The sequence below is a fragment of the Ranitomeya variabilis genome, chromosome 2 (genome assembly GCF_051348905.1).
Source record: "Ranitomeya variabilis isolate aRanVar5 chromosome 2, aRanVar5.hap1, whole genome shotgun sequence".
NCBI lineage: Eukaryota > Metazoa > Chordata > Amphibia > Anura > Dendrobatidae > Ranitomeya > Ranitomeya variabilis.
In genome coordinates, this window is record NC_135233.1 from 1,025,513,142 (window position 1) to 1,025,531,129 (window position 17,988).

At 41.5% G+C, this 17,988-nt stretch overlaps 1 protein-coding gene across 2 annotated transcripts; it reads left to right on the top strand.

The window, feature by feature from the left end:
- Nucleotides 1–7,039: 7,039 nt before the first annotated feature.
- LOC143810149 (microtubule-associated serine/threonine-protein kinase 4-like) lies at nt 7,040–17,296 on the top strand. Of its 2 annotated transcripts, none has more exons than XM_077293036.1 (16): nt 7,040–7,320; nt 8,352–8,453; nt 11,046–11,139; nt 11,546–11,616; nt 11,992–12,077; nt 12,411–12,619; nt 13,900–14,038; nt 14,136–14,268; nt 14,414–14,579; nt 14,732–14,833; nt 15,053–15,175; nt 15,330–15,439; nt 15,529–15,620; nt 15,926–16,011; nt 16,659–16,748; nt 16,975–17,296. In XM_077293036.1, exons 1-16 carry the CDS (start codon nt 7,093–7,095, stop codon nt 17,112–17,114), a joined length of 1,971 nt encoding a protein of 656 aa, XP_077149151.1. In that variant the 5' UTR covers nt 7,040–7,092; the 3' UTR covers nt 17,115–17,296. The 2 variants fall into 2 exon arrangements, with proteins under 2 accessions (XP_077149151.1, XP_077149152.1); XM_077293037.1 differs by having other exon boundaries at nt 15,056–15,175.
- The last annotated feature ends 692 nt before the right edge of the window (nt 17,297–17,988 follow it).

The following is a 17,988-nucleotide window of genomic DNA, read 5'->3' on the forward strand; positions in this document are numbered from 1 at the left end:
CTGGTCGCCTGTAAACCTTTAAATCTCCACCTCCTCCCTCCGCATGCAGTGTATGGAAAGAACACACTGGCTGATTGTGACCTTTGTAAAATGACCACAGGAGCCATCATTCATTTTACAACTCAAAACATGGGGTGACTGCAACAATGGCGACCCCCGCAGTGATATATAGTATATGTACTGTATATAGTTAATAGGGCTAGACCAGAAGAAAACTAACACCTAATTCAGAGTTAGCCCCTAAATGCACCACATCGGCACAAGGAGTAAGGTATTAATACCCCATAATGATACCCCTATCTTAGCAGGACATAAGTCCACTAGTTACATTGGGATGTACCCATAGTCACTATTGCCCCAGCAGTAACCTCGATCCAAAGGACATAACTTTTAACAACCCAACACCCAGACCCATCCCCCGCCGCTGTGACAATAAAAAGACAATCCTACCTCCCCCAAGGCGCTACTTATCAACTACCATCTTTTACATCCTCCTTCCTTTCCTCCCCATGTCTTCACATAGACAATACATTTAAATTTGTGAGTGTAACATGAAGAAATGTGGAACAGTTCACAGGGTATGAATTCTTTTTCAAGTATTGTGTCACTACTCCTCAAAATTAATACCTTAAGGGGTGTAGTTTTCAATATGGTTTAGCTTTAATGGGACTTATGCTGCTTTGGCATGTTTGGGGCTCTATAAATGTGACATGGCGTCCAATCAATTCAAACCAATATAGCTTTCCAGAATCAAATAGTGCAACTTCCCTTCTGTGCCATGCCATGTGCCCAAATAGTAGTGGTCAACCACATATGGGGTATCAGCATATACTCAGGAGAAACTGACGCACATTTTGTGGGGTCCAGTTTCTCCAGTTACTTTTGTGAAAAGGAAATATTTAAGCTTAAAATAACATTTATGTTGAAACAAAAATGTAAATTTTCATTCTCACATCCTAATGTTGTTATAAAGTTCTCTGAAGTACTTGAGAGTCTAAAAAGGTCACTTCACCCAAAGATGAATTCCCTGAGGATAGGAATGAGTGCACCTTTCAAGGTTCGGTTCGGTCCAATTCACCGAACGTTTAGACGCTCGACAAACATACCCAAACCCCATTAAATTCAATGGGAGGCCAAACCAAACATTTACGGTACATAACACTTTACGAGTGACAAAAAGCTTCCCAAACATCTAAAATTAAGGGTAGACACCAGGAAAAATAATTACCAAATTGCCGAATGGCAAACAGACCCTTACTAAAGATCCTTAGACAATAAAATATAACTTTTAATGATTAATTATAGATGGTCTTACATGAGGGTAGGTATCGTTGAATTCCGGGGGGGCAGCAGGTTTTTTTAGATCAGATAGTCCACACCATTGCAAAACGCCATAGGAGTGGTCATAGGCCACCAAGGCTTAAATGTAATAATAATTTCTGTCCTGAAAGCTAATGATTAGTGATGAGCAAGCATGCTCGGTACTCGCCCGAGCATCACAGTGCTCATCACACTCAGCTCCGGAATCACCAGTGTAGGAAGAGGTGCTGCTGAGCTAGGGACAGAATAGGTGGGATATCAGTTAGTGTGGGTATACCATTGTAGAATCCACAAATCCAGCTAAATCAACAGTCCTTCTAAGGACTAATTATGGGGTATATACTGTAGATATCAGTGATAGGTAGGCAGGGAGTATCTGTGGGTATATACTGTAGATATCAGTGATAAGTAGGCAGGCAGTGTATGTGGCATACTTTATTGCATACAGCAAGAGGGTCTATTCCATTACTGTCTGCTGCTGCTGCCTATTACATATGTTGACCATATATACATAGCTCCAGGTATCAGTGGCCAGAAATATATAATCCTGATTATTTTATGTAAAAGCAATCCAGAGCACACGTTTTTTTTTCTCCATTTGCTTGTTGGCTCTGCAGAATACAGCCAGATCCTTTCAATAGTACAGCGTTAAAATACAGATATTTTAAACAGGGGTTTGGCAATCACTGCGATCACATCTGAGTGCGCATAACATTCTGCCATTTTTGTGGTACTGTAAAAAAAAATTTAGAGTGTCTTATGCAAGTTCTTGACACCAGTGTGCTTAAAAAAATAAATTACCTACTGGGCAGATAGTTTACTACACTGTGCTTTGTCGGCCACAAGGATCGCCAATCATTGTTCTCAAAATTGGGCCATTTCAGGGCTCCATTGCATTTTCTTTTTGTTTTGTTTTTTGTGTTAGTCTAGTTATTGACAACATTTTGCTGCCAAAAAAAAAAACAGGACATATATTGTAAAGTGGGGTATCTGCATCACATGCCTCACCTATCTGTGATCTAATAATTGGGGCAATTTTTGTGCTCCATTGAACTGTTTTTGCAGTGTCTTAGCCTACTTATTGACGCAATTTTGCTGTAAAAAAAGGCCAGATAATTTAAAGTGGGGCATCTCTGTCACACGCCTCACCTATCTGTGGGCTACAAATTGTGGCTTTGAGGCCTCCATTGAACTGTTTCTGCTGTGTCTTACCCTAGTTATTGACACTATTTTGCTGTAAAAAATAAAAATACAGGCCACTTATTTTACAGTGTGGTATCTCCGTCACGCGCCTCATCTATCTGTGGTCTAAAAATTGTGGCATTTGAGGTCTCCATTGATCTGTTTTTGCTGTGTCTTAGTCTAGTTATTGACAACATTTGCAGAAAAAAAAATATTTGTTACCTACAAGCCAGATATTTTAAACTGTGGTTTTCCCGCACATGGATCACATCTAATTTAGCTCCAAATTCAGGCATTTGTAGTGAACGTGGAAAATATTGTAGTACATTTAAAATGGGAAAGGGACGGGGAAGTGGACGTGATGGTGGTGGTGCATTCAGAGAGCGAGGCCGAGGCCGTGGGCAAGCTGAAATTGGGCCACAACAAATACCCACATCGCTTGACATTCCTGTCACAATTACTAGGGGATCGCTGCAGCACACCACTATTGAACCCAGAGCAGTGTCAAAAGGTTGTTGGTTGAATAGCTGGTAATGCTCCCAGTCACTTTGCCACCACCACCACCACCACCACCACCCTGTCTTCCACACAGTCAAGTCTGAGCAGCCATGAGTGTGGACCACATACAGTATTCCTCTTCCTGATCTTCCTCCCTACCACCATGCCGAGTGCCTAAAGACAACTCATCCCACACTTGGACACTCCGAAGAGCTTAAAATGGGGCAAGAGGAGATCGCATGTAGCGATGCCCAAATATTTGAGCAGCCATGGTCACACGAAGGCGACGGTGGGAAGTATCACAAGAGGTGGACGAAGGTGAGACACAATTGCCAGAAAGTCAGGAGGAGGACCAGGGTGCGGAAGTGGAAGACGAGGTGGTGGATGATATAGTAACTGACCCAAACTGGCAGGAGGACATGCAGAGCGAGGACAGCAGCACACTGGGGAGGTAGGCGTAGCACCCCAACAGGCAGGAAGAAGCAGTGTGGTGGACACAGACAGAAGACGGGCAACCATTACCCGTAACACCAATTCGACAGAAGTTGGCAGTACAACTGTTAGGTCTTCCTGAGTCTGGTTGTTTTTTAATGATTCTGCTGAAAACCCCAAACAGGCTATTTGCACCACCTGCCATGCCCACATGAGCAGGGGTAGCAAAACTACCAGCCTGACCACCAACAGCAAAGCACCCGACTTTGTGGACCGAACCCCAGGGTCCATGAACAGTGTCTGCGGGTGACACTACTGCTTCTTCCACTGTTGTGCTTGCAAGCCAATCCCCTGTCCATGGTGCATGTGAAGATGCCTCCTGCCCTGCACCTGTTGTTGTACACATTCAACTAGCACCATCATCAAGCACGTCCACGTCTTTTTCCCAGCGCAGCGTTCAGTTGTCCATACTCCAGTCCTTGGAATGCAAGCGCAAATACGCTGCCAACACCCCACAGGCCACACTACTAAATTCATACATTTCTCGTCTGCTTGCGCTCGAAATGTTGCCTTTTAGGCTCATGGAGACGGAAGCAACCTGATGACGGTTGGCCGTCCCAAGGTACTTGGTCCTCAGCCGCCACTATTTCTAGAATTGGACACATATGTGCCAGAGTATTGAATGTTTATGTGCCGGAGTAGTGGATGTGTGCTTGCCGGAGTGTAGGACCTATACCTGATGGATTATTGGATGTGTACCTTCCAGAATATTGGACGTATACCTAGCGGAGTATTGAATGTAAACCTGCCAGAGCATTGTATGTATACATGTGTATATATTGGATGTATACCTGCTGGAGTATACAATGTGTACCTGCACTCTTGGACATACTCCTGTCAGAGTTTTGGACGTATACTTGCCGGAGTATTGGACATATACCTTCTGGAGCATAGGATGTACACCTGCCGGAGTACTGGATATATACCAGCTGGAGTAATGGATGTATACCTGCAAGAGTATAGGAAGGATACTAGAAGGAGTATAGGACATATACATGCCAGAGTATAGGACGTGTACCTGCAAAGAATAGAACACATACGTCCAGGAATATAGCACCTCCTTCTATGATGCGCCTGCACACACACGTCAGTCAGATCCTTGGACACTCCCACTTTCTTTTTAGTTTCGGCACTTCACACACCCACAGCTGACTAGTGGTGGATGCCGGGTCTCTGGAACACATGCCATCTTCACTGAGAACGTTGGTGGGTTGTCTTCTCCTATACCGCTCTACCACCAATTATTAGTATAATTATACTTTCATATTACAGGCTCTAAGCGTATCTATCGGACACCATTGCAGGACTCACTTGAGCCTCTCTCCACATTTATTGGTAGGCACTATTATACCTATACTATGTCACAATAGTACAGTGGTTCACATATACTATATTTATATTTGCACTCTGTCCACAAAATAAGGGTGATCTACGGGTCACTATATTTTCTTATTTTCCTGCCTCTACTCGGCAGTACGGTACGTCATGAAATTTTACTATTGGCTATATACATGCAAAATCTCCTAATACCATGCTATGTCATTTCCTGGTTGTGCAGTATATTGGTGTGTTCCTTCCTTCATAGTCTTGCATATATTTCTATTTTCTTGACCAAAGCTATTGTTTTGTACATACTTTGTTTTGTTTTGTGGTTGAGTGGTGTATACTTAGTTTAATTTTTGTTATCATTTTGTACATAGTTACTGAAGAAGGCCAACACAGGCCGAAACGTTTACTTACTCTTTTGCTGTAATAAACACAAAGGAGATTCACCTTAAGTTGAGTGCCAGGTTTTATTTACTTTATTGACACACGGTGTGGGAACCTACCTTGGCACCTCCTTCGGTAGTGCATACGTTATCCCATTCTACATAGGGAGTATTGGAAGTATACCTGCCAGAGTATAGGTCACATACATGAGCGAGCATAGGACGTATACGTGCCAGAGTATAGGACGTATATCTGCCAGAGTATTGGTTGTATACCTGCCAGAGTATAGGACGTATATCTGCCAGAGTATTGAAAGTTCCACTGCCAGAGAAATGGATCATATCTGCAGGAGTATTGGACGTTATACCTTCTGGAGTATAGGACGTATACCTACAGGAGTATGGATGTATACCTGCCAAAGTATTGGACATATACAGTACCTGCTAGAGTAATGGATTTACACCTGCCGGGATATTGACCTGCCGTATGTACTGTACTTTCCTGCTGTTTTTATCTTTGTGTAGGAGCACGGCTGTTTTGTGTTCACCAGATATTATTGCGCTAATAAACCTTTTCCTTGTTAAACTAAATGATTGCTGTGTGAACACGGCCTAATGCCGACCTCAAGCACTACCTGAGTGATTCCCTACAATGCCCATATAGATGGTTTAGGAGGGATGATCCTCCTGACAGATTCCCTTTAGAGGAGACCCATAGGGGTAATATTACTGTTATAAGGAGGCCCAATAGGGTTGTATTAATGCTATAAAGAAACCTTAGTGGGAACACTCAAATCTTTGTATTATTGATAGTAATAAATTTTGATTTTCTACAATGGTAGCCAGGGCCATAATTGTAATAGAGACCCTCTCATTTTTGGGAGTGGGTGTGGGAGAGCAGCACGGGTCTGTGTGCTTCATATGCCCGGGCTGGATGATTTCCCAGTCTGACCCTGTTCCCACAGTAAAGATGCTTCTTTTATCACTGGAATCAGAATTTATTATTGACACAAATTGTTATAATTTTTATTCTGTATAACAAATATAAATAATTTCTTACAATATGAAAATTGCCTAACTGTTCAGAAAAGTAAAGCACCCATTGCCCTTTCCTCCATTTCTGCCTCTGGTACTGATGCTGAGCCGATACCGCTGCCTCCTTAAGAGATACTGGCCAAGAATGATGAATGGGATGTATTTTTTCAGACCTGGAACCCTTGGTTGGACCTTAGCTCCGGCGCTCTCCTGGCTCGGGCCCTTTCATTATCTCCATAAATAAATATGTTGTGGGGACGGGAGATTTATCTTGGTCGTTCATGTTGGGAGGTGGGCTTCCGGAGATCTGGAGGCACTCTTCTCTACGCTTGATTCCCGCAGTTCCGGATGTTCTTGTCCGATTGAAACCTGAGTGAGCCTGGACTCTGTTCTATAACGCACTTCTCCTTTCTGTATTGTATTTACAACATTGTTTTCAGTAATGAAGTTCTTGAACCTTATGTTCTTACCCCTTGTATGTTTTGTATTGTACCTATTAAGTCTTTATGTCTGTCTTACCCTATGTTAATTTGACTCCTTCACTTTGCAAAGATTGTATTTTTCAATCACTTGTCTCCCTTCATGCTTGAAGGAGTATATGCATATTGTTATGTTTTATTGAAAATTTCAAATAAACATATTGAAACAAAAAAAAAGAGATACTGGCCAACTTCCTTATAAGGTGAGAGGCGCCTTTAGAATCAGAACACAAGATTCCATTATGACATCACAATTAACCATCACTACTTACACAAGCGTTTACACTCTCACCGTCACTTTGACAACCCGTTGTCATTGCTGTCTGTGATAAGCTCTATAGCTAGTCATATACTGTTTGCGATTGGATTTATTTGAAATGTCTGGAATTTCTTCAGACAAACTTCAGGTGCTAGCACTACTGCAGGGCATTCTGACCACCTATGACCCTGACTTTGTGCTACCACTACCCGATGGCGTCCTCAGCTTCACTTACCGGCTGGTTATGGAGCTTGTGAGAGACTGCCTGACCAAATACCACCAAGGTCGAATAAGCTCAGAATACCTTGAGCATTTACAACAAAACATCTGGATATTGGTACAACAGGTAAGTAGCAGACAATCTGCACAAATCATAGAAATAATAATGGAATACAAGGTTAAGTTTAACCTGAACCAAATACCCACAATAACCGGGGAGATTACATTGGACATTCAGGCTACATTACAAGGGAAAGGGTTAATAGAAGTAGATGTAGGGTGAGAAGGTTGTGGATTGTGGACATGGGGGGAGGAGGAACTGGATGGCTAACATTTTAAGGATCAGGATTTTTTTTATTTTTCTGCTCTAATTTTTTCATAACTTTCTTCCAAGAGCCATAACTTTGTTATTTTGCATTTGACATAGACGTGTAAGGACTTGTATTAAAGTGACGGGGATCTTCAGCAGACCCCCAGCTGTCACAGTAAGTGGTCCCCTGCGTTCACATCATAGAGGGTCGATGAGAGCCAGAAAGTGGTGTGCCCACCATAAATGTGGCTGTCAGACAGAGGGATGTTTTAAAAGATTGTACTTGATCAGTAGGGGTCTTGGGGAGGTAGGATTGTCTTTTTATCGTCACAGCGGTGCAGGATGGGTCTGGGCCTAGGGCAGTTAAATGTGATGTCCTTTGGACAGAGTTTACTGCTGGGGGAATAGTGTCTTCAGGTACATACAGATATAACTAGCGGACTTATGTCCTGGGAAAATAGGGGTATTATTCTGGGATATTAATACCTGACTCCTTGTGCCGGTGCGGTGCATGTAGGGGCTAACTCTGAATTAGGTGTTGGTTTTCTTCTGGTCTAGCCCTATTAGCCATACTGTGTATATATATGTTTGCGGGGTCGCCATTGTTGCAGTCACCACGTGTGTTGAGTTGGAAGCTGCTGTGGCCATTTTCTATGTTTTATTTCCATACACTGCGGGTAGAGGGAGGACGTGGAGATGTAAAGGTTTACAGGCGACAGGTTCCCTCGTCAGCGGTCATGTAGTACTTGTAGTGCCGATAGCAGGAGTAACATGGTGACATAGATGGCCTCCTCCATTCTGCACTTTCTCTCATGAATTTGCTTTTTTGTTTATTCTCATCTCTACAGGCTGAAGAAAAATCCCGCAGTGGAGAATTGGCCTTTATTAAACAACTGGCCCAAAACGTCCTGCTTGTACTGGAGTATCCGGCCTACTCACTGGAGCGTCTGGTAAGGATCCATCATCTCCTATATCTCATGTCCTTGTTGTCTGATCGTCCCCAGATTAATAATAAATGTCCACAATGGCGCTAAAAACTGCCGACTGCACAAGCAGCAAATAATGTGGTAAATCAGAGTAACACCAAAGGTTAGCACTTGTACTAATTGATATAGGCGGGTTATTAGCCATATAACACAGTGTAATGACAGGATTACCGGTGTAATGTAGATAAATGCCGTATATGAGGATAGGAGCAAACAGTTATTTAGATACGATTCCTTATTTCCGGCAGCCATCAGTTCAGCAGGAGGATATTCCTGCGGTTATTGTCACACTCCACATCCTGGATTTATCGCATTATGTGCAGTTTACACATTACCCGACACATATTGGACTGTGGCTCAATCTCCGATGACTATAGGTGGCAACCGTTCCTATCAGCGGCATCTGATTTTCATGTTTATTAATAATTGTTTGCACCTGTCTTCATACGTGGGCACCGGATTTTTGAAAAAGCACATCTTATTATCCGAAAAATATGGTATTTTATCTACATTATACCTGTAATCCTGTCATTATACTGTATTATATGGTTATAACTCGTCTATATCAATCAGCACAAGCACACATTCTTGGTTTTATTTGTCTCCAGATTACCAGTCATATAGCAGAAGGTCAGATGTATGATATCAGACGCCTCCCTGTCCGCTCCAGGCAGACACAGGATATTTTATGGCAGCCTGTCTCTGCGGCTCCATCATCTGTGATGACAGTCTGTACTCAGCAGTGCGGAGTTTGTATTTCCGCCTCTGTTTCACACAATTATCATTATCTTCCTTCTTATAAATACTGCAGTTCTGATAGACGTTATTAGAGAACAGTTGTATATACAACTCCCTCATACAGGTGCATCTCCCAACATTAGAATATCATCAAAAGTTAATTTATTTCAGGTCTTCAATTCAAAACGTGAAACTCATATATTATATACAGTCATTACAAACAGAGTGATCTATTTCAAGTGTTTATTTCTGTTGTATGTTGATGATTATTGCTTAGAACCAATGAAAACCCCAAACTCATTATCTCAATAAATTAGAATACTTTATAACACGAGCTTGAAAAAATGATTTTAAAATTTGAAATGTTGTGCTACTGAAATGTATGTTCACTCAATACTTGCCCGGGGCTCCTTTTGCATCAATTATTGCATCAATGCGCTGTGGCATGGAGGCGATCAGCCTGTGGCACTGCTGAGGTGTTATGGAAGCCCAGGTTGCTTTGATAGCAGCCTTAAGCTCATCTGCATTGTTGGGTCTGGTGTCTCTCATCTTCCTCTTGACAATACTCCATAGATTTTCTATGGGGTTAAGGTCAGACGAGTTTGCTGGCCAATCAAGCACAGTAATACAGTTGTTTTTCAACCAGGTATTGGTACTTTTGGCAGTGTGGACAGGTGCCAAGTCCTGCTGGAGAATTAAATCTCTATCACCAAAAAGCTTGTTGGCCTAGGGAAGTATGAAGTGCTCTAAAATTTCATGGTTGACTTTGATCTTGATAAAACATAGTGGACCTACACCAGCAGATGACATGGCTCTCCAACCCATCACTGATTGTGGATACTACACACTAGAGCTTGGAAATCAAGGTCCCAGAGTCTGGGGGAAGAGTGGAGAGGCCACAATCCAAGCTGCTTGAGGTCTAATGTGAAGTTTCCACAATCAGTGATGGTTTGGGGAGCCATGTCATCTGCTGGTGTAGGTACACTGTGTTTTAGCAAGACCAAAGTCAGTGCAGCCGTCTACCAGGAAATTTGAGAGCACTTCATGCTTCCCTCTGCTGACAAGCTTTTTGAAGATGGAAGTTTCATTCTCCAGCATCACTTGGCACCTGTCCACGCTGCCAAAAGTCCCAATACCTGGTTTACAAACAACAGTATCACTGTGCCTGATTGGCCAGCAAACTCACCTGACCTTAACCCCATAGAGAATCTATGGGGTATTGTCAAGAGGAAGATGAGAGACACCAGACCCAACAATGCAGACGAGCTGAAGGCTGCTATCAAAGCAACCTGGGCTTCCATAACATCTCAGCAGTGCCACAGGCTGATCGCCCCATGCCACGCCGCATTGATGCAGTAATTGATGCAAAAGGAGCCCCGACCAAGTGCATTTACTGAACATACATTTCAGTAGGCCAACATTCTGGATGTTAAAATCATTTTTTCAAGCTGGTGTTATAAAGTATTCTAATTTACTGAGATAGTGACTTTTGGGTTTTCATTTGCTGTAAGCCATAATCATCAACATTAATAGAAACAAACACATGAAATAGATCACTCTGTTTGTAATGATTCTATCTAATATATGAATTTCACTTTTTGTATTGAAGAACTGAAATAAATTAACTTTTTGACAATATTCTAATTTTGTGAGAAGCACCTGTATATTAATGTGGATTTACAGGAGGGAGCGGCCGTGTATAGTCCGTCCTATACTGAAATGATCATGTAAATCCAGTATTACTCCTTCCTGTCTTATATATGCGGTAATTTAGTGTTTGTGAAATGTTATATTAATTCTATATATTATATCCATCAGGAAACATCAGAAGATGACTCCGCAGAGACACAAAACCTCCATATTGCTGACCCTGATACCACTCAGCCGGGGCGAAACCCTGGTCTGATGGAAGGTAAGCCGATCATCTAATATTTTACATTCAATATCGAGCTACAGAGAACGACAGAGAATATGGAGATTTACTCTTCATACTCTCTATGAGGTCGATGACGGCTCATGGACCCCTTATAGACTATAATGGAAGGGGCTCATGTAATTTGGATTCTCCCCTCTGGGCTCTTCTCAGCCCCCAATGATGTCATTGTTGTGACTCGATCAGATCCTGAGCAATCACACATTTATAGTACAGTATATATAGATATGCCATAATTATATACAGTGTGCAGAATATCCATACACCTCGTAGTACTCCATGTCCAGGGGTCTCGTCATTTCCTTCATTACATGGATGTGTTATATAATAAGTGCTGATATAGACTAATACATGACGTCTCTTCATTATTTCATCATTACTTTAGGAATAACTGTGCCGGCAAATACTGTTGGAGGAATATGTGAGACACCAGAGATCATCCAGGCATCTGTCAGTGTAAGTATCAGAGACGTCTGTGTATCATCAGATGACGGGTGTGAATTACACATCCCATATTGTACCCCATATGATAATGGGATATCGCTGTTCTTCATGTAGATCAGACCTGTTGTGTGTGATGATGGCGTTATTATTCTGCCTCCTCTGTGTGATGTCCCCTATCCTCACCTGCAGCACAATGATATCTGAGTATGGGGGATATCCCCCTATAATATAATAGTGACTGTGGAGGGTCCGGCTTGTATCACGTCCTCTACATCTGCCGCAGTGTGATCGGTGGGGACATAATGTAGAAGTGAGACCATCCTGCATCTGGAGCTTATATGTTTCTCCAGCTTCTGTGTCTTATTGTCATTTCTTATTCCTTTTTAGGCCTTGATTGGATCATATAACCCGTGGAGGTTACCTTGTAAGAACGACTATAAGTTGATCAAACAGATCGGCTTAGGAGCCTTTGGGTGAGCTTTATTTTGCTATATTTATTTCCCCGGGTTCCTTATGACGATGCCTATGTCTCTGTGTCCTGCCCCTGCAATGTTCCCATAGACAAATTATGAGTCCACATCACTGTCCATATCTGTTACTCTTCAGGTCAGGTAGGATGTGATGGGGATGAGGACCCTCAAAGGTGATCATTTATGGAGTGGTATTTTATGTAATTCTACACATGGATTTCTAGTGTCGGCCGCACAACTAGTATTAATCATTAGTGCAGGAGATCACTTGATGAGGTCTATAGACACATTGTTAGTAAGAATTCATAATAAATATTGGATTTTCCTCTTCTCCAGGGCCGTCCACCTAGTGCGCCATAAAAACTCAAACCAAGTATGCGCCATGAAGACAATAGACAGAAAGAAACTGAAGAAGCCAAGGAGACTTGAACGAGCCTTTCTGGAGAGGGACATCTCAATCTTTGTTGATTGTCCCTTTGTGGCCTCCATGTTCTGCTCCTTTCCTACTAAACGTCATCTGTGTATGGTCACAGAGTATGTACCAGGTAGGACAAATCTATTGTATCTATATCCATCCTCGCAGGCTTAATCCTAGCACCTTATATATAACCAGAATGTTCCCACATGGTCGGGTACATGTCCACAATGCAATTACTATAACGTATCTGATACCAAGATGTCTAAAAAACCATTGATCTCTGTGAACATTTTCCATGTATGTCCTCACTGAGCATGGCAGCAATTTCCACTATTGATTAAAGAAATATTTGACTTTACTTGAACAATGTTTATAAGTAGGAACTTTCCCAGAGAAATAAATTAGTGAATAGTAGATGAGGCATGGCTATGTCTCTTTGTAGGGTCGCTGAGTAGCATACAGTTGTGGGTTAGTGATAGGAACAGAAAGTTTAGTCTAAGAGTGAACTCAGACAAGGAAAGAATTCAGGACACCCCTCTAGTCAAGGTGATCTTCCCCGGAGTGTATGTGTGTGTAGAAGAGGAAAACAGACAAGCAGACAGACAGAGAAGGAAAATGACTTAAGTAAAAGAGCTAGAGTTGTGACTGTGGAATACTCCTAGTAGGCGAGTTAGCGAAGGGAACTGTGGTTCAGCAACTTGTGAGAGATCCTATGGGACTCCGGGAATGCATAGTGTCAGCCAAGGCTTGAGAGCTGTGGGTCTGAGTTGAGACAAGTCGGCGATGGTGGGGGCACATACAGTAAAGAATTTAGAAACACGCTCTTCTTTTACATGGTTCCTGAAAGTGGACTGAAGCTAGAGAAAGTAGGAAGATGTAGCTTAAGAGGTATAGCTGTCCAAGAAGCTTGAAAGCCCCTAACTCTTATAGTGAAAAGTTTCACCTCTTGTGCCACTGAAAAATGTTTGTTGAAGACATGACACTGTATTGTAACCTAAAGAAGGATGTCTGCATCTCCTGCTGGGCTTTTTGGATCAATGAAATGAACAGTAAAGATAAACTTGTTTTTATACACCGTTGTGGTCTCTCACTTGTGGGGTCACTGGGAACCACAGACACGCTACGTGGACTAGTGAAGCCAAGAAGTGTACAAAGCCACAACAGCAACACACACGGACACTGGAAACAGGCCCCTGTTTTCCGTAATGTGCTGAGATGTCGGACTCATGACACTAGCCTACAGCTACCACCCTGGGCCCCGTTTCACAGTATACACTCTATATTATACAGTATATCTCTGTGTATGAGATCCTGCCCCAATGTTTCCGCCTATTTCTTTTTCACCTTAATCATGTGTAATTTACATTGTAACAAACCCTCACCTGTCATATTTGCTTTCTCTTGTAGGAGGAGACTGTGACAGTCTTTTAAAGGACCGAGGTCCTTTACCTGTCACCCTGGCCCGTATGTACATTGCCGAAACTATTTTTGCTGTGGAATACCTGCATAGCTACGGTGTGGTACACCGAGACCTGAAGCCCGAGAAGTAAGTGACCCTTATGGTAAAATAATGGGGAAGGTTAAAGTTTCTTTTACAGTCTGTGGGTTAATACTTGGGGCTGACACCATCTTTTCTTTCACAGCCTCCTGATAACATCAACAGGGCATATTAAAGTCACTGATTTTGGACTTTCAAAACTCGGCTTCATGAGACCAACATCAGACATCTACAAAACTGCAATTGAGGACATTACCAGCGAGTTCCTTGACGATGAGGTCAGCTTTACTTACAGGACCTTCTACTTCACAAATCTCATCTCTTTCTCCTTCTTTGATAATTTCTCATCTAGAAAATGTTTCCACTGATGTTATTTGTCATATTTTTATTTATTGATCATCTCATTTCTCTGTTGGTTTCCAGACTCCTGGCACCCCTCATTACATGGCTCCAGAAGTCATCTTAAGGAAAGGATATGGGAGGCCTATTGACTGGTGGTCAATAGGGATCATCCTGTATGAATTTCTTTATGGATTTACACCATTTAATGGAGAATCCCAAAGGGAGATTTTACTCAGTGTCGTCAGGGGTAAGTAAAATAATCTGAATGCTGTGTGATGTCACAGTCATTTGGTTTAATTGGTTTTGTGATTTAGTTCCTAGCTTTGTTAAGGAAAATGGTTTGTATGAAAATAAATGAAAAGGTTTTATTTCTTGTAATATTTTCTTTTTGTATAACAGATGACATAACTTGGAGATATAATGAATACATTGCTCCACGTGATGCTCGGGACATGATCACTGGGCTGCTCAGAAAAAATCCAGCAGAGAGACTTGGAACAGGTAATATTATAATAGTATTTTTAATAACTTATTATAACTCTGTGACCAGATAAATGGTTGTGTCTGTGAGGATCAGCACTGAGGTTCTCTTCCTACTTTCAGTACATTTCCTTCATGTTGGCTACATTACATCTTCAGTTTAGATTAATATAAACTATACAGATATGGACCAGTGTCTTTGTCAATGACCGTATCACTTTCTTTTCTTTCTTTTTCCAGCAGGAGCACATGAGATAAAAATTCATCCATTTCTATGTTGCTTAAATTTTGACAACCTTCCAAGTCAGAAGCCTCTGTTCAGTCTTGATCTAGAATCAGATGAGGACACCCGCTACTTTAATAGTAAGTAAAATGAGACGTCATCTGCCTGAAACTGCTGTGTGTCTTGTCTTTCCTGTTCTGTGACAATTAGTTCCCATTATTAATAGTGATAGCATGGTGACTGTTTGACCATGGTCTCATACTAATAATCTTTTATAACATTTGTACTTTGCAGGTAGCGTTAAGAAACACCAACATATGGATTTAGATGAGGGGGACACAAGTGAGGACAATGACTGGCCAGAAGGCCAAAATTTTGTATCATCTTCGCAAAGGTTTTCTAAAGTAAGTATGTGGACAATAAAATGTATGAAACCTATAAATAGAAAAGAGTTTAAAAATAAATTTAATTTATATTTCTCTCTTTGTTTTAGCTATATACCCCAAATACTGGGATGATGAACAAGGAAGAGCCTATGTCGCTTTCAAAGTGTTCCTCAGAGAACAGCGAAATACACTCAGACATGTGAGTAGATTATTATCATGAAATTTAGGTCTGATATATGTTCAGATGGAAATACAAGACACGAGGAACACAAATATATGCCCAGCATCCACCTCCCCATGATTGCTGATTTCTGTAGGTCTGGCTTGTGATAACACTTCATTAATAGATGATCAATGTGACCAGCCATTGATTTCCAGGTCACTACAAGCCAATATTGCTCGTTATACTCTTTTCTTGCTGGTAGAATTTGCCTTACACACAGATGTTCTTCCATATTTCTATTGTTTTTACTTTTAATTTACTTGTCTTTCTTCTCCAAACAGGCAGAGAGAGTCTTCTTCCAAAATTGATGGTGACACTCAGTGTTTCACTGCTAAAATCAGTGAGTCATCATCGCCCTCATTGCCAGGTATGTACAGATTTATAGGCCATCCTATTATACCCTATAATAAAAAAGTGAGATTCGAATCAGCACTTAAAGTTTCAGAAAAAAAACTTTCTTTATTCCCATTGCCCCTTCAGTATTCTGTTTTTTGTTTCATTAAAATCCCCTATACGGTTCCAGAGTTATGGGACTTTTTATTTAGTGCTAAGTTTTATGGTCTTTACCAAGGGGGCGTGGCTCACATGATTCTCTGGAGGCATGTCTACAGGCTGCTCTACAATAATTACCTGTGAGCCACGCCCCCACATTAAAGACCATTACAGCTTACACTAAATAAAGTCTCATATCTCTTGAGCCATATGGGGGATTTTATCAAATCTAAAAAAAACAGAATACTCAGGGGATCAGTGGGAATAAAGTAGAGAAAGTCCTGGACATTTTTTGAACCTAGTGACGGGTCCACTTAAAAGTTACTGACTATATAATATTACTGTGGATTGCTGCAAGTAATGTTATGTTAATAAGGGGACATAGTTCCTTCGAGAGACCCCACATGGCGGCACACAGAAAAGCTACAGGTGCATATTAATCAGTTTGCATAACTCTATAAAGATACAAAGCTAATCTTATAGGAGTTTATAACCAACATCTGCTTCTGACTTTTTGATTAGATTCTCCTGTTCACAAGAGAAGAAAATCTGGACTAAAACTGAGAAAAGAACAAAAAACAGAGGAAGTAGAAGAGGGGGAAAGGAGGCGAGGTAAGTGTGACAATGAGCTCCATGTTGTATGATGTCAGTGAGAAGAATTCATGTGGAGCAGATGTTATTGGTCAGTGGTGGGATTGTCACATGTATGATGACTGACAATGATCCCGTACCTGTGTATGGAGAAGATCCCTCTACCGTCCTCCCACAGCGACACCACAGTAGTATCCTCTAATATGGAGTCCCATTACTTACATGAGTTTTACATCTTTTCTCATAGGTTCAATCTTCCGCCGGATGATATCATCCTGCCGGCGTGGATTCTCCAGGGCTGCTCGCGCTGTCAGAGAAAGCTGCCTTTTTGCCTGCTGTCACCAGAGCACCAGAGACACCTCGAGGACTCAAAACCCCCACAACTAGGGCCCTGAAGAAAGGGCATCACGTCCACCATCACTGCTATACCTGTATGGAAGGACTTGTACATCTACCTGTGGCCTTCTGCCCTGAAAGAAACATCTTCAAAAGTCGAAGGCCTCAAGAACATCTCTACATCCTTTCCTTCAATGCTTAATTAAAAAATATAAATAAGTAAAAATCTAAAATTGATTAATGTTGAATCTAATTGAATATTGGTGATATTAATGGCATATCAATAAAATACATGTCATAAATGTCTGATGGGTTGGACACCAAAAGTGAGAAGATTGGTTCTATATCTCCAATTAATCCTTTAATCTCCAGCCAATAGTGGAGGAGAGTAACACAGATTCCGTTATTCCTAAGGTTACGTTCACATAGTCTTTATAGATGCCAGCATGACCACTGAGTTTTTTCTAGGCAGAATCTGTAGGAAAAAGTAAGCGATGGTTTTCCTCAAGCGTCTTTTTTTGTAATTTTTGCAGTTGGTGTTTTTTTTTTTTAACTATATACAGTAGGGAGCACCTTCTAAACATAAGCAACCAGCAGAATGAACAAGACTTCCATTATGTACTTCAAAGATTTCGAAGCCGGAAGGGAAAAAAAAATAATTGAAAAAAGACTGAAACATACAGTATGCACAGCAAGTTGTTTTTACATTGCATATGTTCAATCGTTTTATATTTTATTGAGTTTTTTTTCACAGACCCTAAGAGTGGCAACCAATCTAGGGAAAAACATGATCTGATCCACTGGTTTTACAAGAACTGAGACACTTTAACCTCAGTCAGGGCCGGCACACCAGGGCAAGTGCTGGGGCCCTGAGCAGGGTACACCAGAGTGCCATGGGGGCCCGCTGCCTATGCCGGTGCCGACA

Excerpts from the sequence above, each read along its gene's own strand:
- LOC143810149 (XM_077293036.1), top strand. The coding sequence starts at position 7,093 with ATGTCTGGAATTTCTTCAGACAAACTTCAGGTGCTAGCACTACTGCAG. Across the intron at positions 14,039-14,135 it reads CGAGACCTGAAGCCCGAGAA|CCTCCTGATAACATCAACAG; the intron begins GTAAGTGACCCT and ends TTTCTTTCACAG. Across the intron at positions 15,621-15,925 it reads AGCGAAATACACTCAGACAT|GCAGAGAGAGTCTTCTTCCA; the intron begins GTGAGTAGATTA and ends TTCTCCAAACAG.